At 39.3% G+C, this 23360-nt stretch overlaps 1 protein-coding gene across 1 annotated transcript in view; it reads right to left on the bottom strand.

Moving 5' to 3' along the window:
• The window catches only part of DYNC1H1 (dynein cytoplasmic 1 heavy chain 1), a 46085-nt gene that overhangs the window by 1853 nt on the left and 20872 nt on the right, over positions 1–23360 (bottom strand). The window contains exons 33-75 of the mRNA XM_086612915.1: positions 22964–23202; positions 22724–22880; positions 22107–22334; positions 21639–21869; positions 21368–21508; positions 20882–21115; positions 20094–20300; positions 19856–19977; positions 19314–19479; positions 18918–19081; positions 18521–18650; positions 17594–17727; positions 17227–17341; positions 16925–17086; positions 16628–16842; positions 16337–16541; positions 16041–16214; positions 15821–15940; positions 15574–15694; positions 14792–14987; positions 14031–14148; positions 12796–13011; positions 12035–12247; positions 11720–11847; positions 11163–11316; positions 10222–10368; positions 9992–10142; positions 9527–9780; positions 9222–9356; positions 9031–9125; positions 8764–8938; positions 6513–6588; positions 5228–5388; positions 4843–4954; positions 4700–4760; positions 4211–4334; positions 3746–3859; positions 3302–3472; positions 2875–3092; positions 2582–2685; positions 1966–2177; positions 972–1125; positions 40–182 (exon numbers count right to left, since the gene is read on the bottom strand). Coding sequence (XP_086469041.1) covers positions 40–182; positions 972–1125; positions 1966–2177; positions 2582–2685; positions 2875–3092; positions 3302–3472; positions 3746–3859; positions 4211–4334; positions 4700–4760; positions 4843–4954; positions 5228–5388; positions 6513–6588; positions 8764–8938; positions 9031–9125; positions 9222–9356; positions 9527–9780; positions 9992–10142; positions 10222–10368; positions 11163–11316; positions 11720–11847; positions 12035–12247; positions 12796–13011; positions 14031–14148; positions 14792–14987; positions 15574–15694; positions 15821–15940; positions 16041–16214; positions 16337–16541; positions 16628–16842; positions 16925–17086; positions 17227–17341; positions 17594–17727; positions 18521–18650; positions 18918–19081; positions 19314–19479; positions 19856–19977; positions 20094–20300; positions 20882–21115; positions 21368–21508; positions 21639–21869; positions 22107–22334; positions 22724–22880; positions 22964–23202 — 6897 coding nt within the window. The remainder of the gene's footprint in view (positions 1–39; positions 183–971; positions 1126–1965; positions 2178–2581; positions 2686–2874; positions 3093–3301; positions 3473–3745; positions 3860–4210; positions 4335–4699; positions 4761–4842; positions 4955–5227; positions 5389–6512; positions 6589–8763; positions 8939–9030; positions 9126–9221; positions 9357–9526; positions 9781–9991; positions 10143–10221; positions 10369–11162; positions 11317–11719; positions 11848–12034; positions 12248–12795; positions 13012–14030; positions 14149–14791; positions 14988–15573; positions 15695–15820; positions 15941–16040; positions 16215–16336; positions 16542–16627; positions 16843–16924; positions 17087–17226; positions 17342–17593; positions 17728–18520; positions 18651–18917; positions 19082–19313; positions 19480–19855; positions 19978–20093; positions 20301–20881; positions 21116–21367; positions 21509–21638; positions 21870–22106; positions 22335–22723; positions 22881–22963; positions 23203–23360) is intronic.

The following is a 23360-nucleotide window of genomic DNA, read 5'->3' as shown; positions in this document are numbered from 1 at the left end:
TTATTGCTATTGCTACTAGAAGTAGTCAGCACAAGATACCTTTAGTTCTTTCGCTCCACCAGAAGCAGCTGCCTGGGAAATATTCTGCAGCTGTTTAATGCGCTCACTGAAGTCGGACACCCACTGAATAACAGTCATACCAGCTGGCACTGTGTAATGAGACCAGCTACGAGGCAAAATACCTGTGAAAATATGTGATTAGAATCAGGTTTTGTTTGCATAGAAGTTGGAATTACACACTATTTTGACACTTCACTTTTTCTCCCAATAGTCATTTAAGACTCGGACCAAGGTATCAGACTCTACATAAAAGGCTCTCAATAAGTGAAAGCACTTTCAAAGATTACAAAGCAAATGGCCTCCAGGTCTACAATTTATTTAAAATGCAGACTTAAATTACAGAAACCCTTTAACAGCAACTTCAGTTATGCACAACTATATACTGCAGTAACTGATGTTCAAGATTTTGTGAAGGTTCAACTTTAGAAAAAATTGAAGAGGTCAAGTATCTGTTTCAGGAAACCCTTTTGTTCAAAGCAGACAGCACATATTCATGTATTACTAGAAATAGGATGTCTCTGAAAATTCCACATCTTAGTACAATCTTGAAACAGAAGTTCGGAGAACTTCAATAATTTTCTAGGAGATTTTTACAGGAGCAAGATTATTCACTTTGTGGTATAAGTAACTTTGTTCTGTCACAATTCAGAGACCGAAAGAATTAAGGAAGATCTCAGCTTAGACATTAACCTACTGACATAAATCGTACAAAAAAGCCTAGTATATTAGCTACCTCAACTTGAAATCCCAAACCAATTGGCATTTTATGCTCGACACAAAAACATTGCTTGTGTCAAACAGTCAAGTCCACCCCAATTTTCTTTTCAAGCTGCTGAGCGTTAATAGCCTCTAACTTGCAGAGTGCAAGAGGCCAAGAGAGCACTGGGAGATGCCAATTTGAATTACTGTACCTTTCACCAGTTCGTTTATAAGCGTACGCAAATAGTTGGTTTGCTTCTTCTTTCCTTCACACACTTGAACCACATCGGCGAGGTCCTGACGAACATCCTGAAGCAGCTTAGCTCCCATTTTCACCTCTCTCTCAAAGAATCGGAACAAAGGATCCTGATTGTCAAAACATTGAAAGTAAGTTGCAGATCAAAGTTCTTGCTGGAAAACTGCTACAAAAAGCAATCTCAAAATCCTGGATGGACTGACCACTGACACTGTGACTACAAGCACTAAACATGAAGATGCAGTCAATGGTGCAGAAAGCGATTGCAGAGACTGTTTTACTATCAATAATCTCCTCTCTCTTGGAGAGGCAAGAAAGCAGAATTCTTAGTTGAACAATTAATACAGACTGCCTGCTGCACCTCCTTCCAATCAACTCCACACTTCTTTCAACCAGCACCAAAAGGTTCTCACCTACTGTCCCAGAATAAGTCTTTAGAAGCAGTCAGGCAATTGTGGCCGTATTCAACCAGGGAGCTTATTCATGAGCTAGAGCTTAGGGTACTAGCGTCCAGATCTCAGAAGTTTCCTCCAGCCCCTGCAATTTCTGTTCCCAGTTAGCAGAAGCTGCTGCCCTTTCTCTCCTGTCACTGACCACCACTAAGTTTTAGCTGTAATTAATGTGCGCTGGCTGTAAAGGCAATATCATAAGCAGCAGTCAGTGTGCTACAGGTACAACAGGAAACACTTGTTTCTTGTTACCTGATCACAGAGAAGCTTCAGAAGTGGCACCCTTGATAGACAATTTGCCACTGTATTTCTTCAAATAACCCCCAGAAGACATAAACCAACTTTTAAGAGCGTTTCAAGAAGCCCCATGGGATATTACATAGCTATGGCAGTCAGAATCAGCACTGATGCAGGTTCCGTTCTCCCCTGCAACTTGTAGATCACAATGCTCTTGTTCCAACGCACCTCCTATGTCCACGTTAGATAAAACTCAGTTCTTACCTTGATGTTTTCCACAGTCCGCTTCAGATGGTTTAGAGTTTGTGGGATAAGGTGAAGCCAGTTAGAGGCTGTGGTATGCAGTGTTCTCATCCAGGCTGGGCGACCATCTGATGTAGAATCGGTTCTTGTCTTCTTCTCAGTTTCTGCATAAGCTAGATCATCCTCATCCTCTAGCATCTGCATTTTCAGCATCTTACTGATCATATCTATGCCTAGAACAGAAGATACATCGTTAGGCAGAGAAACAGTGACATTCAAGATGAAAACATCCTACCACATGCAAGAACTAGGACTTTTCTTCTTCCCTAGTCTAGACCTAAGATTCAGAACTGCCTAGCTGTAGGTGGCTCCAGAGGTGACAATAAAGCTTTCTAGAATCAAGATGGGAGTTTGACATGTGGAAGGCTGAAATGTACTTTCAATTCACAAGCTTCTAGTCAGTTTTTAGACTACTCGAGTGTCTTACCTTGCAGAAGGTAAACCAACCATGTTGAGGGAAGAGGGGAAAGCTATCAACTCTTCAGCAGGATTTACATTTCGCTTCTGCTTTTTAGTTAGAACAGTGGCCTGGTAATCTATGCAAGACACAGTTACATTGTTAAAGTTCTGGTTTTACCTTGTGTAGTGAGAAGAACTTTCTCTGCATTATTTGGTAGGCCCAGCCACGACGGAGTTTGTGTATCTGGCAGCATCTCAACCCACTGGACGAATTCTTCGCGCCTGCAAGTCAGAGTTTTAATATTCATCAGAAGGCTTCCTCTATTAGAATGGCAAGGTAATTCTGTCCTGAGACAAATGTTTACTCAGCTAAATTCCAGCACGGAGATAGAGCTTAGGGGTTTTGTTTGTTTGTTATTTTAAAACAAGAGAAGCTGTACACAGAGATCAGGATAAGGAAAAAAATGATACCTGATTCCATCTGGCATCTGAATATCTTTGTGTCCGTCAACTTTGCAAGCCAGTTTGAATTCACTATCAAAACTTAAAGTAGTGAACAGACGTTCCAAGAAAGTGTTTAACAAACGTTGATCAAATTCATTATCGATACGACCTCCATAGATAGACTGTGCCATCAGTGTCTTTAATGCAGACCAGGGGATTTTATCAGGTGAAATGTTTTGGCGACCCTGCAAGTGAAATGCAATACAATTAGCAGGAAACAATCCTCTTCATATCTCCTCTGATCGAGGAATCAAATTCAAGAACTAAGTTGAACTGCCATCAGGTTATTGTGCCTATTCATTTAACTTACTAAATGTATCCAGAACAGACTGTTTTGCTGAAGATTCCAAGTAATCCAAGTATTACCTGTACCTAAGTACACAATACTACTTGCCTTTGCTGTATCATCCAACCATGTATCTACTGTGTCACAGGCAGATCTCAGATCAGATTCTCCAAATTCATACTTCTTGGACCAACCCAACGGAGCATAGCGCAAGCGCTCTTGGATAATGGCATGGAACCAGGCAAGGAGGAAATATAAACGAGCACGCTCATTTGGAGACTAGGAAGTAGAGAGAAAAAAATTATCAATACAACTGTTACTCAAGCAAACTGATAAAAATCAAAGCCTGCTAAGAGGCTAGAAAATATCAGATTTAATGCAAGATTGCTACCAAAACCAAATAAATTCTATGAGAAAAGAAGTGACTACTACTTTACTACTGTGAAAAAAAAACATTCTATGTACATCTTGGATAAAACCTCAGCTACTCAGGTAAGATTTTAATGAACATGTTCTCCCATTTTCTTCCATCTACACAAACCACAGCCTTACCTTGCACATTCTAGAAACCGGAATGCTACTGAAAGTCCTCAGCATGTTTGCCTTTACACCAGGAGGAGGTTCAAACACAAAGATTCGTCCAGCACGTAACAAATTTACTGGCACCTAGAAAAGATTAATAAACTCAAACCCAGCTCCTTTAGCCTTTGATAAATTAAATCCCTCTAACAGCGGTTTGCACTAGCTTCAAAACCTCATTGCGAGCACATGCAGTAAACTCCTGCCTTTCTTTTGGAGGGTAGAGGAAGCAAAAAAAAAAAAAAAAAAGGAATGATACGAAGTTTTCAGCTACAATTAAGTTATCAGAAACCAAGGCTACTAACTACCCAGGCAGCCATGTATTCTCCTCTTTCTTTACTGCAGAAAGGCAGTCATGAGAAAATCTTCCCTGAGTGGCACTCTTGGCTCTGCAAAACACTTATTCTATTGCAAAATCAAATTTCAAACCAATGTTACCTTTGGATTAATCTCCATGGTAAGGAAGAGTCTGAAGCAAGCATGGGGTTGTAGGGAATGTAGCTTCTTTTCTAGTTGCATGAGCCAGCCAGGAGCCAGGTGAACGTTCTTCAGCATTACCCATCTGTGAAGTTTTGAAACAGAACAAGTGCTTTTTAGTGTACAGCTTATCATGACCACAAAGAGTAACAGAATATGATATAAATGCTACAGATTTTCCCCCCTCTTTTAAACCTGTCTTCTACACAGAATCAGATACTGTGTACTGTAAACTGGCTAACTTTCCTGTTTTGCAGATACAACCTACTTCTCTTGAAAATGTTTATACCAAATAAGCATAGCTGTTCACAACTTCTAAGTTATTACAAATTTCAGTTCAGAAGATAGATAAAACTGATGAAAAAAAATACTATTTAGCCAATAGATTACTTCTCCCCTGTTTACCTTTCTACTAAGCAGTGTTCTAGCTAAAAAGGAGATAGAGCTTACCTTCCAGATTTCACTGCTGTGTTTATTGCTTTATCTGCTTGGTTAAACCCTTCAGCAGAACCTAAAAGACAGAAAGGTTGCTCAAGGTTTTACTGCTAACAGTTTCATTTATACTTAGATGATGAAATAAGGTATGTTCATACCAATAGCAATAGAAGTAATCTGTGTATTCTGCTCAGCTGCAAGGTCTTCAACATGACCACTGGCATCGTAACCAGGCACTGAACACATCAGCACAGGGGTATTAGGTTTCACCTGTTGTCCGAGAAGTTTAAAAGGATACCAAACAGTCACTACATGAATACGAGAAGGTAGTAAGCTCAGTCTTTCTTCCCTCTGGCCAGCTGAAGACATTATGCTACTCTAGCTTACATTAACAAATAGGAAAATAATCCACTCTTCATATCATGAGGAGAAGGGTAAGTGGAAGAAATGTTCCAGTGGATAGGTTTACTCCCTATGGAACTCATGCAAGGTGGCCTTAAGCATTACCTCAGGATTTTAGCCTTTTGAAAATAAGTAAGTTACCTCTGTATCTACGATGTGTGTCAGATCTAAAGGCTGCTCCATAATGGACATGAAAGACTCTCCAAGATTTGTTGAAACAAAGGTATGTGCCATTGCCAACAAACGATCTGGACGGAAGGCCTGGATCAGAAGCAAGCGATGAATGGCCTGTCCAATAGGAGCTGAAAAGAGGAGACAGGATTAGATGGACAGGTAAGAAAACCATCCTCAACATCTTCCTCTCCAATTCTCCATTCAATTTTTCCCATCTTGTTCTGGAGACTAGATATTTAGAAAGTTAATCACGCCTTTAAGAGATCTGTTGCAATATTTGAATGGAATGCTTATATTCCGTCTTCAGTTTGACAGTCAAAAGAAGCTTACTATCTTCAGTTGGTTTGTCTTCTGTGACATTTTAATTACCTGCTCAATTGTTCATGTTGTGAGCCCTTTAAAAGTCTACCTCAACAAGATGCTTTTGGATTCTACTGAAATGCTACTTACTGGTTTACAAAATGTACAGTCTAGAAGTATTGCCATGAAGTGATTTTAACGTCCAAGGACAACAGATCTCTTCACGTTTTCTCACTCATTCAATAATCTGCCATTCTGCTAGACTTTGAAGTACTATATACTTGTCTAGCATGGATAGAATAGATGACCATTAACTGAAGCAACTCTAGGTTAAGAAGATTTACAGTAGATAGTAAATACAAGCTTGGAATCCTTAATTTAGAAAGTCACCTACAGGAATGAGCCCTGAACGATCAGAGATGGCAAACACTTCCTTATGTTACCTTTCAGACAGAGGAGGAGCTGAAGGGTAATAGTTACCCTTAAGCTCTAACAAATTTGCGCTAACAACTAATGCAGCAAGAATTAAGACTTCATGCTTAGATATGACTGCAGGAATATTCTAGTGGACCAGCTCTGTCCTCATAAAATCTGTGTCTTGAAGCTTCTTAAAATATTGAGCTGCCTCCAGATTTGCAACGACTAAGGTTAATCCAAACGAGACTGTAGAAGTATGTTTCATCCTCAGGGGAAGATCAGATCACAGGTTAAGGTGCAAGAATCAAGTGTAGTAACTATTGCTTACAAAAGCATGTGTGTGTTTGTTTTTTAAAAAAAACACAAAACCAAAACCAACCACCAGACTTGAGGTTTTTCCACCATCCCAACTTTGATTTTCACAGGCATTAAAGTCCAAATCAAAGTTCTAATTCAGATTTTTTTTAAAAACTGTGTCATTCTACTTAGATTAGTACAGTAGGATTAGCTTGCACAATAGTGCAACTTGACTTACTTGCAGGTTTTTCTTCAGTCCAAAGGTATGGTACAGTCTGCTCTGGTGAACTGCTATCCAGCCAGATACAGAATTGCTATATTGAAAGAAAATGCAAAAAACTTGAAATGGAGCTTCATGGCATCAAAAATCTGCTGCAAAGTGCAGGTCCTGTTCGTGGTACTGAGAGGTTCAATCTCAGCATTAAAACCTATAATTTCATGTACTACAGAAGTGTTCAGCTACATACCAACTTTCAGTAGGAAACAAAGATTCCTAGGGTAGGATTGAACTTGGCACAGTCTGAGCTCTACTAGCCTCAGATTTGCAAACAGATCTTTAAAAATTTTAGTAAGTAGCTAAATGTTTAAACAATGAAATACATAAGTAAGACTTTTCCCATTTAATCTTCATATCTTATCACCTATCTTTAGACTAAAAATTTAGATTGAATACCAGATGAAGCATTTGAGCTTCCATCGACGAGTAGGTCTTGAGAAATTAGACAGGTCTAACACTATTAAACAGAAGCACTACTATATTAATGAAATGAAGCCAAACATTAAACCTAGCCCCAAATATCGTGCAACACTCAACATAGTTTAGTATTTTCCAAGGCTTCTAGATATGTGTTTTTTGAGTGTTTCATATATAAATGGTTTCAATGTTTTCCTGAGCAAGACTGCAATTTGACCAGCACATTTAGTTAAGTTCTTGACTCATTTTTCTTCAATGAATTTCTCCAAGTTCTGTTGTTTGTTTTATTTATAAACAAAAACCCACATGTAAAACTCAAGTTATGTGTGTCCTGGTTCCAGATAGGACAGTTAGTTTTTCTTTTTAGCAGCTAGAAGAGCTCTGTGTTTTGGATTTAGTATGGGATTTGTTATGAGAAAAACATTTATAGCGCAGTGATGTTTATATCAAGGACTTTTCAGCTTCCCATGTTTTGCCAGTGTGCAGGAGCACAACAGGCTGGGAGGGGGCGTAGCTGAGACAAAAGGCCCACAACTCCTGTTACGATTTGAACTTCAACTTACAATTCAGGGCTAAATTGTCCAATGGAATATTCCATATCATGCAACGTCATGCCCAGTATATAGGTAAGTGTTGACTGGGAAGTTAGAATTGTATCTTTCTCTTCTGAGGGCTCTCTTGGACTCTCAGAGTTCCATCTCTCCCTTGCTCTCTTTTTGGGTCTCTTGCTCATCTGGGATTGCAGTGTTGGGACTTAACCTGTTTCAGGATTGCTTGCCGGGATGGGACAAGTGTTTGTCACCAGATTGGTCAGCAATTACACTCTGCATCACTTCTTTGTATATATCATCATTTTATATATATATATATATATATATATTTCCATATGTTATTTTATTATTACTTTTAATTTTATATTACTATTATTATTAAATTGTTCTTTTCTCAACCTATGAGTCACCTTCCCTCTTCTCCTTTAATTCTCTTCCCCATTTCCCAGGGGGTTGGGAGGGTGAGCAAGCAGCTGCGTGATGTTTAGTTGCCGGCCAGGTGAAACCATGGCTTTGTCTATTATGCTTTCTTTAGATGTGCCCAATCGTTTAACTGATACCCCCTAATGCTACATTACACTCAGCACCCCTGATGCTACAGATCTCTACAAAGTTCCAGCCCAAGCTGTATGTTATTTTACCCCTGGGTTTAAGAGTTTGAGGAAAACTAAACATAGCAAAGAAAATTCAACTTTCAGTATAAAAACTAGGCACAGCAACCAAACAGATAAGATACGGACATACTTTGGAACACAGAGTTTTGCAGTCAGGACACTGATGTATGCTTAGAACACTTAGGTCACGAGAAGGAGCAAAGTGTTCAGTAGCTGAGCACTATCCAAATTTCTTCAAAATCATAACGTCTAAGAGGCTACCATAACGATGTTATGTATGGCTAGGGCTGCTCCCCTCTACTGCATAATTATCACACAATAGCGATACAGTAAAAGACATGCAGTTATCACATTTTCTGCTACTGCAGGAACCAAAGCTGGCCATAAAGCTAGATGAATGGTGAAGGTGCTTCCAAGGCTGAGTGATGAACAATGCTGGTATTTACGACTTAACTTTCATAGCTGGATTACAAATGAAATAAAAGCATTCATTTCTGTAACAACTACAACTAGTTCATCTGTAAGGCTTCCCTTCTCATACTAGGAGAGCTTACTTGTAAGCATGAAGCTTTTAAAGCAGACACATAAAAGCTTCACCACCACATAGTTTAGTGTAGAAACAATACTTACCTCATCAGCTTGAACTTTTGAAACAAGGTCCTTAAATGCAGGAAGGCAGCTCAACCTCATCATTGCTTCTGTTTGCTCTACAGTCAAACCATTGATTTTTGGGAGAGATGCAGTGTTTAATACAATCTCCTTCCCTCTCAAGAAGTGCTGGAATTCTGCATCATATGTAGGTTCCCTATTGTTAAGGGAAAAGAAGACTTTAGCTAGATGCCTTCAAGACGTCCCTCCCTTTTTCAACTTGAGTGAAGTCAGAAAACAAATGTTTACCCAATAGTGCCTTTCAGTTTAATCCGGGCCAACAACATAGCAAATGTTATATGATCTTGATGCAGCATCCCACGTGCCACTCTATTGAAAGCCACCTACCAACCAAACAGGGAAGTTAGTGTAAAAGGCCTTAAAACTCTGACCCTTCAAAAATGACTAAAGAATTACATTTACTAATTAAGAAGTTGAACCTGAAAGAGATCCTTTGTGATGATCGAGAGACGCCGAGTATGGTCTGTAATTGCCTTCAGATTTGGGTTCTCATACAAGACATTGTGATAGATGTCCAAGAAAAACTGGAGAGAGTACTGGTACAGGAAATGTATCTGAAAGACAAGAGAGTTTCGTTTTTCATTCTAGAGTCCTGCTGTTTGACAATTGATGGCTTATGCCTACCAAACTGCAATAGGCACCCAGGGCTAGAATTAGTCAGTGCCTGTTTGGCTTTGAACAGTAAACACGGGAAGGTTCTGGCAGGAAGAACAACTCATCCTACCTGTTTCAGTGACTCCATTGTAAAGTAGATACTGCTGCATGCTGTAGAAAGAGGCAAGTACTGCTGAGAAACAGTCTCCACTTCTTGCATGACAATATCAGTCTCTTCTACTTTTCTGGTGACCTCTGCTGCTTCTTTCTTCAGGTTCTCAAGAGTAGTAATGATGGTGTCATCATCCAGGATACGTCCCTTCACTTCATTAAGTGCTTGTAGTAGGGATTTTTCTAACTGACGCAAGCGCAGCTGAAATTCACCTTAATTAGAAGAAAAACTACGTTACATACTGCATAGAAGTGTTAGTTTTTAAGCAGTATATGAATTGTGTATACTTTGCCATTGGTTACATCCCGAAAAAGCAAGAGGATGAGCTATTAAGATATTTCACTGTGTATTTTCTACACCCTCAGTAAAACCACTGTATTCTTTTAGAACAGGAGAAAGTTACTTTAATTTTGGTAAGCATACCCTGAAGCTTGAGGAGATCAGAGCGTTTTTCATCAACATCTGGTCTTTCAGCTTTCAGGACTTCATTCAGACACTGGCTCTGTAAGCTGCTGCGAGTTACCGTGAAGTTCACAAATGTCACACGAGAGCAGAGGTCCGGTGGGAATTCAACCTATCACAGGAAACATGAACAACTCTCATCTCTCTGACTTACCATTTCTACAAACAAGACAGCCTTTTGCTTTACTTACTGTTGGATCTCTGGTGGAAAGGAAGATAACAAAGGATGGTGACAAATCAATATCTTGGTCTCCCAGAGTAATCAGAACTCTGCCTCCAGTTCTCCGGACTTCACGATTCAGAACAGGATTCAGAACTGGATCATAGCTCTCCACATCCTAGAAGCAGAGATGTGTTAAAAGAGATTCTGTTGCTTGCCAAGTGTCTCAAGCTAAAAATCCTGATCCAACTGAGGCTTAAAGCTCTGATAAGCCATCAATTTGCCGTTGGTTTGGAATATGGATCACATTCTAACGGTATTTCCACACAAGCACAGAGTTTAGGCTATTACCATACAAAATCTCAGAAAGGGAGTATTAAAGACGGTCATAATTGTGTCAGTTCTAATACATAGTAAGTCCTATTTTAAGCAGCACAAGCAACAGTTACTGATATTATCTATCAGCTAATCCTTTTTGCTTTCCCAATTCCTACTAAAAACTGAAAAATATATCCATCTCAAGTGAAAGTCAACTATTCCTACAAGTTGCCTGTTTCTTCGTATTACTGAAACTTCTTCCTGCTACTCAAGAGTAGATTGAATTCTATAACTAGCCATATTACGTGCTATTATCTAGGGCTAGAGACAGGACATAGAAACAAAGGAAGAGACAGACAGGTTGGACAGACAGATCAACCAAAACAGTCATTTTACAGAGGGGAAGGAAAGATCATTTAAAAATTAAAGCATTTGATCTTGAAATGGTGGAAAAAGGAAATACCTTCTTTTGTTTGTGTATCTCACCAATATTTTTCTCAAGACTAACACCTCATGTATCACTCAGTACTAGTTTACTTGTTAAATTATTATAAAGTTGTCTGCATCTCACAAACAGAACAGTTGCAAACTTTTCTAGTACACAGGGCAGAATTCAAGAATTTTAAATAGTTTCTACGTTACCATGCAACTAACCTGGACTAGAAGTGGGTTACCAAACCTCAAGGCACTTTCCAAGTTCTTCCTGAAAGCATCATCCAAGAAACTAGTACGGGTTATCTTACGGTCCTTATATTCATTCATGATAAACTCTGTAGCTTGCCCAGAGGGATCGATGATCAATGGATACCTAAGTTAGAAATAAAACACTTTCATTATTTGGGTTGACTGCAGACAGCCTCTAAGCGTTTTCATGAATTTAGGTTGCATTATCAGTCTCAATTCTAACAGCTTGTGTATTGAAGGAGTAAGTTGGCCAAGTACAATGACTTATTTCAGTTCAGAGTTTTGAAAGGTAAGTCTGTATTTGGGCAACAAAATAGCTTCAGTTCAAGCCAACTTATTTTAACGGCTAAACATAACAAAAAAGGCAAGCAGAGATGAAAGTTTTTATGTTTGCACACTGTTGAGAAGCTTTTACAAACAGTGGACGCTCTCACAACAGTGAAACAGTGCTTTGAAAGAGTTACTGTGATTCTTTGATAGGTGCAAAACCCTGCCTGCTGTGAGAACGTTGCTTTAGAATGAAATACCTATTAAACCGCTTGAGCATGATGGCATTCTCAGTGCACAAGTCATCTGCAGGCAGGGAACTTGCTTGCCAGCGAAGTCGCTCATCTGCGTTGGAAAGGTACTCTGTCCTTGCAATGTCTGTACGGAACTGCAAGAAGTACCTACAGTTAATATTTGACTAGAGATTCTGTAACTACCTGATGAAGACATTTTGATTAAATGCAGCTCTACAAGGTATTCTTTTTCAACAGCTCCATTCTTTACTTAATCTTAAAGCTTCTTTAACTATTGCAGTAAACTGATTTACGGTTAACTTATCATGACTGTGTTCTTACCTGGATATTTGCTTGCTGCAAATGGTGAGACCACGTAGTGAACAGATTCTGACGCATCTGCTGATCAAAGTAGCCAGCATAGGCAATAAAAGCTCCTGAAAGTAAGCAGTCTCCTGCAATAGTGGACATCTGGTTCTTGAAAGTTTCGCTTGTCTTTTCCCATCTTTCGCGTTCAGCAGAGAGACTCTTCAGAAGAGCTGTGCTACGGTTTACCTAGAAATAAGTGGTGAAATAGACTCTTTTGATAATGAATAGTTACAGTATTACAAGTCTCTCAGAAGACTTAAACACTGACTCATGGCCCAAGTTAAATTGAAAAGCTCGGAATGATATTAAATTTGTTTCTTGACTTTAGCGTTAATTTATTATGTTGTTCTTAACTGTTATCTTGATGAACTTGATGAAGTGCTAAGTACCAGCACAGTAGTGACATGCTAACGATTAGATCAAGTACATATTCTTCCCCCCTTGCCCTCCCCCAGAAGTCCAGTTAAGACAGTACAATCACACTACATCCATGCCTGCTTCCAAAGGCTTTCTACTTATTTTCAGCCTTATGTGAACTGTCTTGTTCATCAACTAGCAATATGAGTTGCTATTTCTAGTTCCAGCTTAACAAGCTTCATGACATCCAGAGATGAAACAGACGGCTCAAATGCACTGCCAAGGGAAGCAACCAAGTCCACTCGCAAGTCTGAAGAACAGTTCAATTTCCAACTGTTGAAGATTAACAAATGGAAAATTACTGACATGTCACTTACTTTTGCTTCTACAGCAGCCAAGTCTGCCTTAATGGCTTGAGCCTCTGAAATCAGCACTGCATACTCCTCTTTGTAACGGGCAATACTGGCCTCAAGATCACGAATCATCTGCTCCACTTCGTTTGCTTTCTGTTGGTTGTCTTTGGCATCATCCTCCAGCTTCTGCAGTTCATTGCGCAGAGGTTCCACTCTTTTCAACATATCAGCATAGTTCAGCTGTAAACAGCAAACAGGCCCTTTATACTTTCTAAAATGACACGTGTTAACAAGATCCACAGCATTCAGGTACACACTATCAGCTGCACCTTTTCAAGCTTAGGTACTTATGACCTGTATGAGAATTAATAGCTACTTAACAGAAACTTAGGATCGTTTACAAATCCCTAAGATTCTAGTTTTTAAACCAAGCACAGACACGTATGTAATAGCTTTTTGCAAGATCCTTTTAAGGCTCTGTAGATTTACAGAACGTCATCTGAAAGGTTGAGACCACATTAAGTAGTGTACAGCACTGTTTTACATAAATACTAGACTGGACATCCATGCAAGTACTGTACTCATCTGCTTTCTTAGCAAAGGACTGAGCACAGCTAAGCCACAGAACAATTCGCACAGGGCTTACTGGCAAGATTCAAGCTAAACGGAATCTCTCCACATCATGCCATTCATAGCAGGCACAGTTTTAACAAGGCCAGCATTCTGCTGTATTGTTCGCCAACAGGTAAGTAAAACCATTCTTGGATATCTCAGCCTGGAGACGTCTTCCCTAAAGCCTATTCTTTTAGGAAATTACAGGTATTTAAAAGTATTAAATATTTAAAAAGTCGGGTATTTAGAAGTCTGCCTAAAAGACCTTGACAGAGCTGACTGTGAGCGTGCCCTGCTGAAGCAAGACAAAACTTCTGCAGTCTCTATTAAGAAGCCTGCATTCATTTTCCAGTTGAGAACTGCATTGTCCTGGAGAATGACACTACGTTCAGAAAGGATCTGCTATTGTTTACTGTAAACCTAAAGTTTCTGGGTGTAAAAGCTGTATCACAACTGCCCGTTAGTTCTCTGGCACAGTACTAGAGAGCCCATCAGCATTCATCTGAACCATCGACTACTTTCTCTGAAGCAAAACATGTTACATATTTAGTTGAACAGAGGCAAATCTGGAGCCTTTAGACATTGTTACATGCCTTCAGGCTTACTCTTTTCACCTTTTGTTTTCTTCCTCACAGTACTGCCTTTACCTGTGCAATTGCCCATTTCACCATAGGTCCGCAGGCCAGTGATGCTCTGTTTACAATTTCGTAGTTGTAACTTGGATTTGACAGGTAGTTTTTCTTCATCTTCTCCCGGATGGCATCACTGCAAGGGAAAAGTTTTTTGAGACAGCATGAGTACACTGTATGTCAGCACACGGGTGTTCAGTATTCCTTTATCTGGCCTGCCTTCCACAGTTGACATGAACGTTTCCTGGCGGTTTTGCTGACTGGTAGATGGGATGTTTTAATTAGTTCAAGATGTCATTTCAGAGATTACAGCTTATGGGTGATAAAAAGCATTTAACAATATTTTAAGATTAGCCACTCGCAAATTGCTTAACTCTGCTCAGAAAAAAATGGAGTTGGAAGAGAATCCAGGTGTCTCTAGTCGGACATTCTGCTCAGATTCAGAGCCAGCCAGGAGGTCGGACTGGATAAAGCCCTCAGCAACCTGGTCTGTTATTGCCGCAGAACTACTTTCAACTAATAATGTTGCTTTGGACAGCAACACACTGCTTTGCAACCATGCCTTGAAGTTACTTGACAGCAGCTCTTTTGTCCCAGTTTGCATGAGACACAGTTGCATCAGTATTCTGTTTCCTGTACCACCTACACATCTACTACATACATGAATAAATCAGTCTTAAAAGAAGTGCTACCAAAGCAATTACACAGAGAACAGTTCTGCTAAGACCTTCCATATCTTTGTAAATAATTTATTCACATAACTCACACTTGCACTTTACCTGATTTCCTCAGCAGAGAAGTTCACAATGGTTGGAATGAAGTTCTCTCTCATGATGATGGAACGTATTTGTTTCCAGTCAGTTGTACTTTCACCTAATAGTAGGCAGATGGACTCCAGCGCTAGCTTAACTGCTGCAGGTGGATTAGCCATAGAACGGACCTCTACCAGGTGCTGTTTCTTTATTGACTTCACAGCTAATCAGTGGCAGAAAGATGATGAACATTGATTGGTAAGAAAACAAACAGTTAGCAAAGTCCATTAAAGTACATTGGATTTGTAAAAACACTTCAAGATTCTCAAAAGGAATTTGAGATTATCAGAGAAGTAGATACTACTGTATCACAAGATAAACTTCTGTGAATGTCAACTGGCCAATTGGCAACAGACAACTTATTCTGCTGCCTAAAAAGGTTTCACTTAAAGCAGCGATTCCTCTATCCAGTTTAACGAATGGACAGCTTGACTGTATGCTGTCTGTGCAGCAACAAGGCATCAGATTATGAGCTTTCTTTATGAATACATAGACTGAATAAATAATTAGAGCTGGTCTGTCAGAAAGCCACAACCCATAAAAACAGTATCAAGTGTCAGATCAGAACTACAAACAGCACAATATCACAGCTCAAAAACTAAGAATTTCTTCAACACTGTTCAGCTCCATACTAAGAGCCTACACTTTTGTACAAACAGGACCAACTCACACTATTTGAAAACACATCCCCATAGACTTCAGCGTTAGATCCAAGCCCATAGTGTCATCTCCTCAGGTGCTACACATACCATTCTGAGCTTCAATGACAGCAGGCTCCACCTTGTCAAGATCTTCTTTCACACTCATCTGCTTGTCTGCAATGACCTCTTGCTGCTTGTGCAGCTGTTCCTGAATCTCCTGGCTCATAACCTAGAAAGACATTTCACACACAAAATACTGCTTTTTAGAAGTTGAACTTCTTCCATACTTGCTCTGCCAGTTCTGTTTTGTAAATTAAAATATTTACAATGCGCAGATATTTAACAAAGATTTTACCTTTTTCTTCTCAGCTTCCTGCTGATCTTTCACCATCTTCTTCAACTTGTCATTGGCTGCTGCATTCTTTACTTCCAGTTCCTGACTCTTTATTCTTAGGTCACGCCGCAATTCTTCCACCTGAGATAGATTACAAGACAGGAGAGAGAATTCATGTTAAGCATGGAAATCTGTTTATTCACTCTAGCCTTATAGAGGGCAAAGCTTTAAACATACATACCTGATCAACTGTTTCCTTGATTTTTCTAAGACCAACATTCAAATGCATTTGCTGTTCCTCCAGTTCACTTCGTTTCTCATTGAACAAGTTGGCATAATGGTTGATGAAGTCTAAGTAGTGACGTGGTGTGATTGCCATGGTTCTGCCTCCTCGTTTTGCCAGACGAGCATTAGCCTTTAGGGAAGAAAAACTTGTTTTCACATCTATTTGGATGCCAAAGATCATACTTTTTAGCAAACTAGTGCATGATTCTGTGGCCTAGAGATCACAATAAGTTAAGCAGTGTAATAACATACCTGATGAAGAGTCTGATGAACAAACACACAACTATTAACAATAGCTTCCCTGTGCGATGGTGGTTGTGGCAGTTTATCATACACAACTGGCATGTAATCAGGCACAATATAGTTTGGTTTCTCAAGATCCATTTTGCTTGTGAACTCTTTGCCAACTTGGTACAGTGCCTCAGTTGACCAGTCTCCGAACCAGTTCAACACACACCTGAAAAACAAAGCATTTGTGAAGACTTCCCAAAAAGTATTGTTTTACCAATATTTTTAATACATGGTGGAATATACAGCAATTACCTGTTGAACAGTGCAGGAGAGGTAGCTGCCCTGTCCTTCAGGCCCTCAGAAGACGGATTCATAGTGAAGACAACATGGAGATTGCGAATAACTTGGCTGGTGAACCATTTGTAGAGTTCCTCATGTGAATCTAACATTAAACCTTCTTTCTGTGCTCCTTCTTTACACTGAGTCATGAGGGTAGCATATTCGTCTCCTTCAAAGAGACCAGGAACCTAATTCAAAAGATAGTGGGTTTTTTTTGTAGCTTATAGTTATAAAAAGGTGCTTAAAAGTATTTACGTAAAATCTTCTTACCTCTCCATTGGCTAGGAGAGTGTTCATTCTCTCCAGGAACCCAGAATCCAATACGTTTGATTCATCCATTATAAAAGCTATTTTTTCATTTTTACAGCCAGAACGTCTCAATACTGTCCTAAGGTCTTCATCAAAATCTTCACCCGTATATTTTCTGTGAACCTGGTAAGATTTAACATCACACTGTTTATTAACATTTCGGTTTAGCTTATAACGGCATTTTTTAGGGGTCGATATTTAAGAAGTGTGAATTTTGACTAACAAGTTTTTGGGTTTTTTTTAAGTTAAACTAGTACACCTACCTTAATTTGGTAGACACTCAAACCGTTCATCCAAGCAACGAATCTTGAGAGGGTTGTTTTTCCTGCTCCACTGACTCCAATAAGCAGCAAGTGGCCCTGTGGCTGACGGAAGATTCTGAAAAGAAACATAACCAAGTAAGTTTGATAAGTGTTAGCAACTTACTCAAGCTTTTCCTGTAACACCTAAACTTCCAAGTTAGTACCAAAACTGATAGACCTTTCTAGATAGGATCCCACCATCTGGAGGCCAGCAGTGTATCGTCTATGGACAACAATGGGATCACACTCCATTCTTACTTAATCTGTACTCAGGCTACTCGGTTTTAGAAAAAGTCTCTAAATATTACTTATATGAGCAGTGACTTACCGGTCAATTCTTAACACATGATCCAAGACTTCATTGAACAGAACAAGTGGTACATCAAGTTCTTCTTCATAAAAGACTTTAAGCCTGGCTTTCACATAGTCTCTTAATTCTTCTTGATCCACCGGAATATAATCCTAAAAGAAAGAGGCAATACAGTATATAATTTAAGATTAAGGGAATTTTGCTTAGGGATCAATTTATGAGCAGATGAAAGCAGAACTATTGGAATACTTAAAGTAGCAATCCTCTTCGAAACTTTAAGAATGCTGTACTTAAACGTTTAACTTGCACAGGAACATGTCCACAGCCTAGAGTGCCATAGGATTTAAACACTGTATCTACTGAACCTACCATAGGTTGAGTCTGTGCTGCCAGTCACTACAGAGACTGGGAAGTAGCATGACAGACTTATTCCCCTCACCCACTCCCCCAATTTATTTTAAACAGCCTTCCTGGCCACTTACTACTGGTCACAGAGACAGGTAGCAGGCTACATGGACTTTTGCCTTGACCCAGCAGGATTGCTACAGATTGCCCAGCTGGATCACTTTAGATTACAAGAAACGGTCCACCATAAAATTTATATTATCAGTATTGTTCAAGGGTGATTGCCTTATACAAGAGATTCCATAAGCAGTAACTGTCAGCAACTTTCTGGAAATGTCATACTGTTCTTGAGACGTATTATTTAATACTGCCTTTACGTACTGTGGCGGATCTTACAATAACATCCCTGGCATAACAATTAACTCTGTGACAGAGTTCACTTCAGATAATCATAGTAAGACCTTCTCGGAGATCAGTTTAACAAAATGATACGCACTGATTATCATGCTAATATAGTCATAAGAGTTGCATAACTTAGGTGCTCCCAAACTGTTGTGTGGGGTTTTTTTTAATTATTATTCTTTTAAAATTTTTACTCACCTTCGAAAGCCAGTTGCTGTATAAGATAGGTCTGCTCATAGCTTTTTCTTTGTCAATATTGGGGAAGTGTTTCAGAGCAACCATATCAATGTTCTCATCGGTCCAGCGTCTCTCCTCATCTTCTACAAGTCTAGATAAAGGAACAAGTCAGTGACTACAAATCCTCTGTAATGGGAGGATATAATGACATCACATGGCAGTGCTACAAGCATGTTTCTGCTTTGCACACACACTACTCCCAAGAGTGTCAAATCAGAGTGATGGGAAACATTTTCGTTTGTATTTAACATGAAGCACACTTCTGTTTCGCCTTCTAATGAAAGTTGGCAAGGAGTGCAGAAAATTAATTTTGAACCCTTTTTTTTCTTCTGGCCTGCCCATATCACATTTATTTTACCTGTCCTGGAAGAGACGTAAGGCTTCATGGGCCCAAATCCTGATAAGGCCTTCAACTGGTAAGGTTTCTAGTGGTCTTAATGCTTCGAATATACCTCTCACCCATCGAGTCATTTCACGAGGTGAATAAATGTAGTGTGGCTGTGTGTCTTGAGTGAATCTCTCCTAAAAAAATAAAACTCAGTTACTTCATCCCAAAGTTGCACCATATTTTTCACAAGACTTGGCATTGCAAGATATTACTCTGCTAGCATCATTCAGTGGCTTCTGTCAGAACTCAATTAGTTGACTTCTTGTACATGTATCATACATATGAAAGGCAAACAGTGCATGTTAAATGATTCAGCATAAAAGGAAGACTTCTCATTAGAGTTTGGGGTTGTATTTAACAAGTTACCTGAGACATTGTGTAGAATTCTACCATAGCAGCAGTGAGAGGTTCTGCATACGTGCGAAGTGATGGGATCAGCCTTAGCATTGCACGATTGAATGTTCCATATATCTGAGTAAGTGAAGCTGGTCCAGGATAGTCCACATAAACCACAGGAACATGTCGTAAAAATCTGAAAGATTAGCATATTACACAGTTCAAAAAGTCAAATTACAATCTGTACTATTTTCATTATCTTTTGCCAAAATTAAGTAACTGCTCGATTCAAAATTATCAGCAGTAACTGCAGCTGGCTTGATTGCTCCTTAATGACTCAGATGAAAAAGTATTCTGAATTATCCATAACATTTCACACAGATTATTCAAGAAGTGTAACAGTGAGTCCACTGGCTGGCTGTCAGGATAAGAACCAACTAACAGTTAGTTCAAAAGCAAGGAACAATTTCAGCACAGCTAGTGTTAAACAAATGTATGAAGAACAGATTACATAGTCAATGCTTCAATTTTCATCTTCATTCTGTTTCTATATAGTTTATTAGACACATTACCTATGAGAGAGAGGTTTTCGTCCAGGATCAGTAGGTGGATTACAGGCACCAACAAACTGAATTCTTTCCAATTTCACCCATGTCTGGTCTGATGTACGATAGAATCCTCCATGTTCCACCATCTGGGGAAAAAAAATTAAAAAAAAAAAAAAAAAAAAAAAATCAGTGGAACATTGTATTTCCCTGAAAATAACTGTTATGTTGTACATTTTATAGTTGATTACAAAGAAAAATGAACCTGTCTAATGAAGGATATGACTCTCTGTGTGCCGTACTTATCCATATCTGGCAAGTTGATTTCATCACAGAACAGCACCAACCACTTTCCTAACTGCACCGGAGCCAGCACCACTCCATTAGGTGTACGCCTGTACTCACAGTAGTGATCAAAAGTTTTCAAGAGCAGCTCTGGAGTGGTAGCACTTGAAAAGTTGAGTCCAACCACCTTAAAAAGAGAAGAGTGAAAAGAAATAGTTAAAATACACTACGGCTTGAAAGAGAGCATATCGAGAGTCCTGAAAACAGGTATGTTTGGCTTTCCACAGTAGAAGTACCTACGCATACCCTGACTGTACAGTACATATTCTGACTGTATATTGTTTGCTTCCCACTGCAGGTTCTTCATTTACCGTGCAGCAACACCTCCTGTCCAACCTTGTACTTAGAACATCACAGCTTCATACAACTGTTACTCCACCTAAATATACTGAAGGACAAGAGCCACTCTTAAACATTACCACAGACTTTTAAGTACTAAATGGAGGAATGCTCATGTATTATTGAAGTGGCAAATGAAGGAAGCTTTTAGGTTAAGGGATCTTGAGACATAAATTTAGATTCTGCTCAACATAATTTTTAGTTTTTGTTAGGTATACACATGACTGATAGAGGTGGAGGTATCACTGAATTCTAGCTAGCAAATAATTCCCATGCTAAACCAAGACTACTTTAATCTTTAAGAACATTAGAGACTTGTTACTATTCCATAATCCACACAAGCGCGCACACACACACTCTCTTGTGTACCTCCATGTCAGGCAGAGCTCTTAGAGCACTGAAGAGGGTCATGGTCTTTCCAGAACCTGGTGGGCCACACAGCACTAGAGGTTTGTGTTCTGCCAGCCAAGTATACAGCAATGCTTCATGGCGAACCGTATCTAGAGTTGGTACTACAACATCGGGAGCTGCAACTTTGTGTGTTTCAACTTCAATTTGAGGAACCTTGGATTGCCATGGCACCCATTCACCTGTAATGGACACCTAGGAGCGCAAAAACATGATGAGACAATTCAGACTAGGAATATAGCTCAATCTTAGTTATTTTTTTTTTTAAACCACAAAATACTTTGTGGCATCAAATTTGATGTGTTTATTTAAACAGGCAGCTTGTTTGCTGAACAGTGAAATTGTATTTAAGACAGTCTAGTGTTTTATTTTCCAGTTTCATCTCCAAAATCTCAAGCGAGTTTCTAAGAACACAAGAGCAACACTTCAGGCATAAGAAAGTTTTACCTCATAGTCAATTATAGGTATGTTGGGTGCAGTCGGCAGCGGCACAGTGGTGATTCTCCTAATGTATTCTCCCAGCTCTGCTCTCATTTTCAAACGACTGTCTCCAGAAAGAGACCAGAGTATTGCATAGACCAGGTACCTCTGCAAGAAGTAGCAAAAGCAGGTATTGGTTTTAGAGTAATGAAAGGAGACTTAATGAACATTAAGTGAAATCCGTCTGGTTTATTGACACATCAAACACAGCGGTCACTCAGCAGCATACTGTATTTACCTGGATGTATCGCTCTAGCTGATCTATCTGCATTGGAAAGTCCGGATGATTGGCATTGTACTGGGCCACATTGCGGCAAGCTTGATGCAACATGGAGAACAGAGAACCAAGACAGCGCAAGCGGGTGAGATCCATAATATGCTCCAACTTGAAAGCATGTTCAAGTGCTTTAGTTACCAGGCCGTTAGATGTGAAATATGGCTGCATTATTGTTGCAGCATCTCTCTGAATCTGTTGGGGGAGACAAACACTGCTCAAAGCACTTGCTTCTCATTTAATTACCAGGTAGTAGGAAATAATTTTGTTTAAGGTTTGAAATGCTTCATATTTTTATAGTCTTTTAAAAAAAAAAGAAAAAAGATGTAAAGAAGTAGTTAGCTTTTCTGTGATAGGCTGTCACAAATTCTAAGTACACTTGTGATACAAGGATTCTTACTACATTATCCCATAACGTAATCTAAGTTATACCTGCAACATGGGGGATGCTGCTTCTTCTCCTTCATCTTCTTTGCCCTTTCGCCTTCGCTGAGCTTCCTCCTCACCTTCATCCAGAGGAATGCTTTTCAGTCTGGCCAGGAAGTTATTGAATATCATGTCTGTACTGAGAACATCCTCACTGAACCAGACCATGCCACACCTCGACACAGTAGCCAAAGTGGCATATTTCAGGTCCTGCACCTCAAACATGATACGCACCTGAAGAATAGAAATTTAAAACAAGAGTTTGAGATAAAAACAACCAATCAACATTAACCCCCCTAAGAAACACAGACCTCTTAAAATAAATTAATTTGTATTTAGCCTCTGAATAATCAACAGCAGCATTAAACTATCCTACGTTAGTTCAGCATTATAGTTACCTTAGACTTTTACATAAATCCACAAAGTTTGTCTTAAAGGGTCAGAGTAAGTATAATGTTAAACATTTGTTTCCACAAAAGCTCCCAACTCCAGCAAACCACTACCTGAGATCAGTATTACTCTGCTTGTGATGAGAAAGAGGGACAGCTCTAGCACAGATTAAGGTAGAAGCAACAAGTTTATAGCACAGCATGCAAACATCATGTAAAAAAAAGTAACGTTACATTTGGTGGAAGGCTGAGACGTTCTCCATTTGGCAGAGTCAGTAGTTTGTTGTCATCCAAAACAGAGTTCAAGTTCTCAACCCATTCAGGGTCTACATCACCATCAAAGATAATCCACTGACGTTTTTGTAGTTCACCTCTCACATTGTCTATGATTCTAAATTAAAGGAAATATTTATTGCAGATTATCCATGGCACAAACATACTGGCCATTTTTCGTTTGCGCTACTAAAGACTCACTTTCTCAGGACATGTGTAAACAAGCCATCTGTCCATTCTCTGGTGTTTGGATCCAAAGTACCATACAGATGATCCTTGCTGATTGCTTTTGGATCTATGATGTGAGCAACACCTTCCACACCCTCCAGCCGTTCAAGAGCTTTCAGAAGTACTCTCCAAGCCATGCTCTTTCCACTTCCAGACGGACCAACCATCATCAATCCGTGATTTATCTGTGTAATCTGATACAGCTGAAGAACCTGTGACAGACGAAATGATGAACCAATTAAGTTTTAACTTCAGTAGTCAATCTAAGCTTCTATGCATTGCTTGCTTAAGACAAGAAAAAGGAAAAAGCTTTCCACTTTTCACAGTAAAAAAGGAAGTTTAGTCTTATACATAAACTTCAATTCCACAT

This window comes from Tauraco erythrolophus, chromosome 6, assembly GCF_009769465.1.
Source record: "Tauraco erythrolophus isolate bTauEry1 chromosome 6, bTauEry1.pri, whole genome shotgun sequence".
Taxonomy (NCBI): Eukaryota; Metazoa; Chordata; class Aves; order Musophagiformes; family Musophagidae; genus Tauraco; species Tauraco erythrolophus.
The sequence above is the reverse complement of the archived record's forward strand: the minus strand, read 5'-3'. Positions and strand labels throughout refer to the sequence as shown.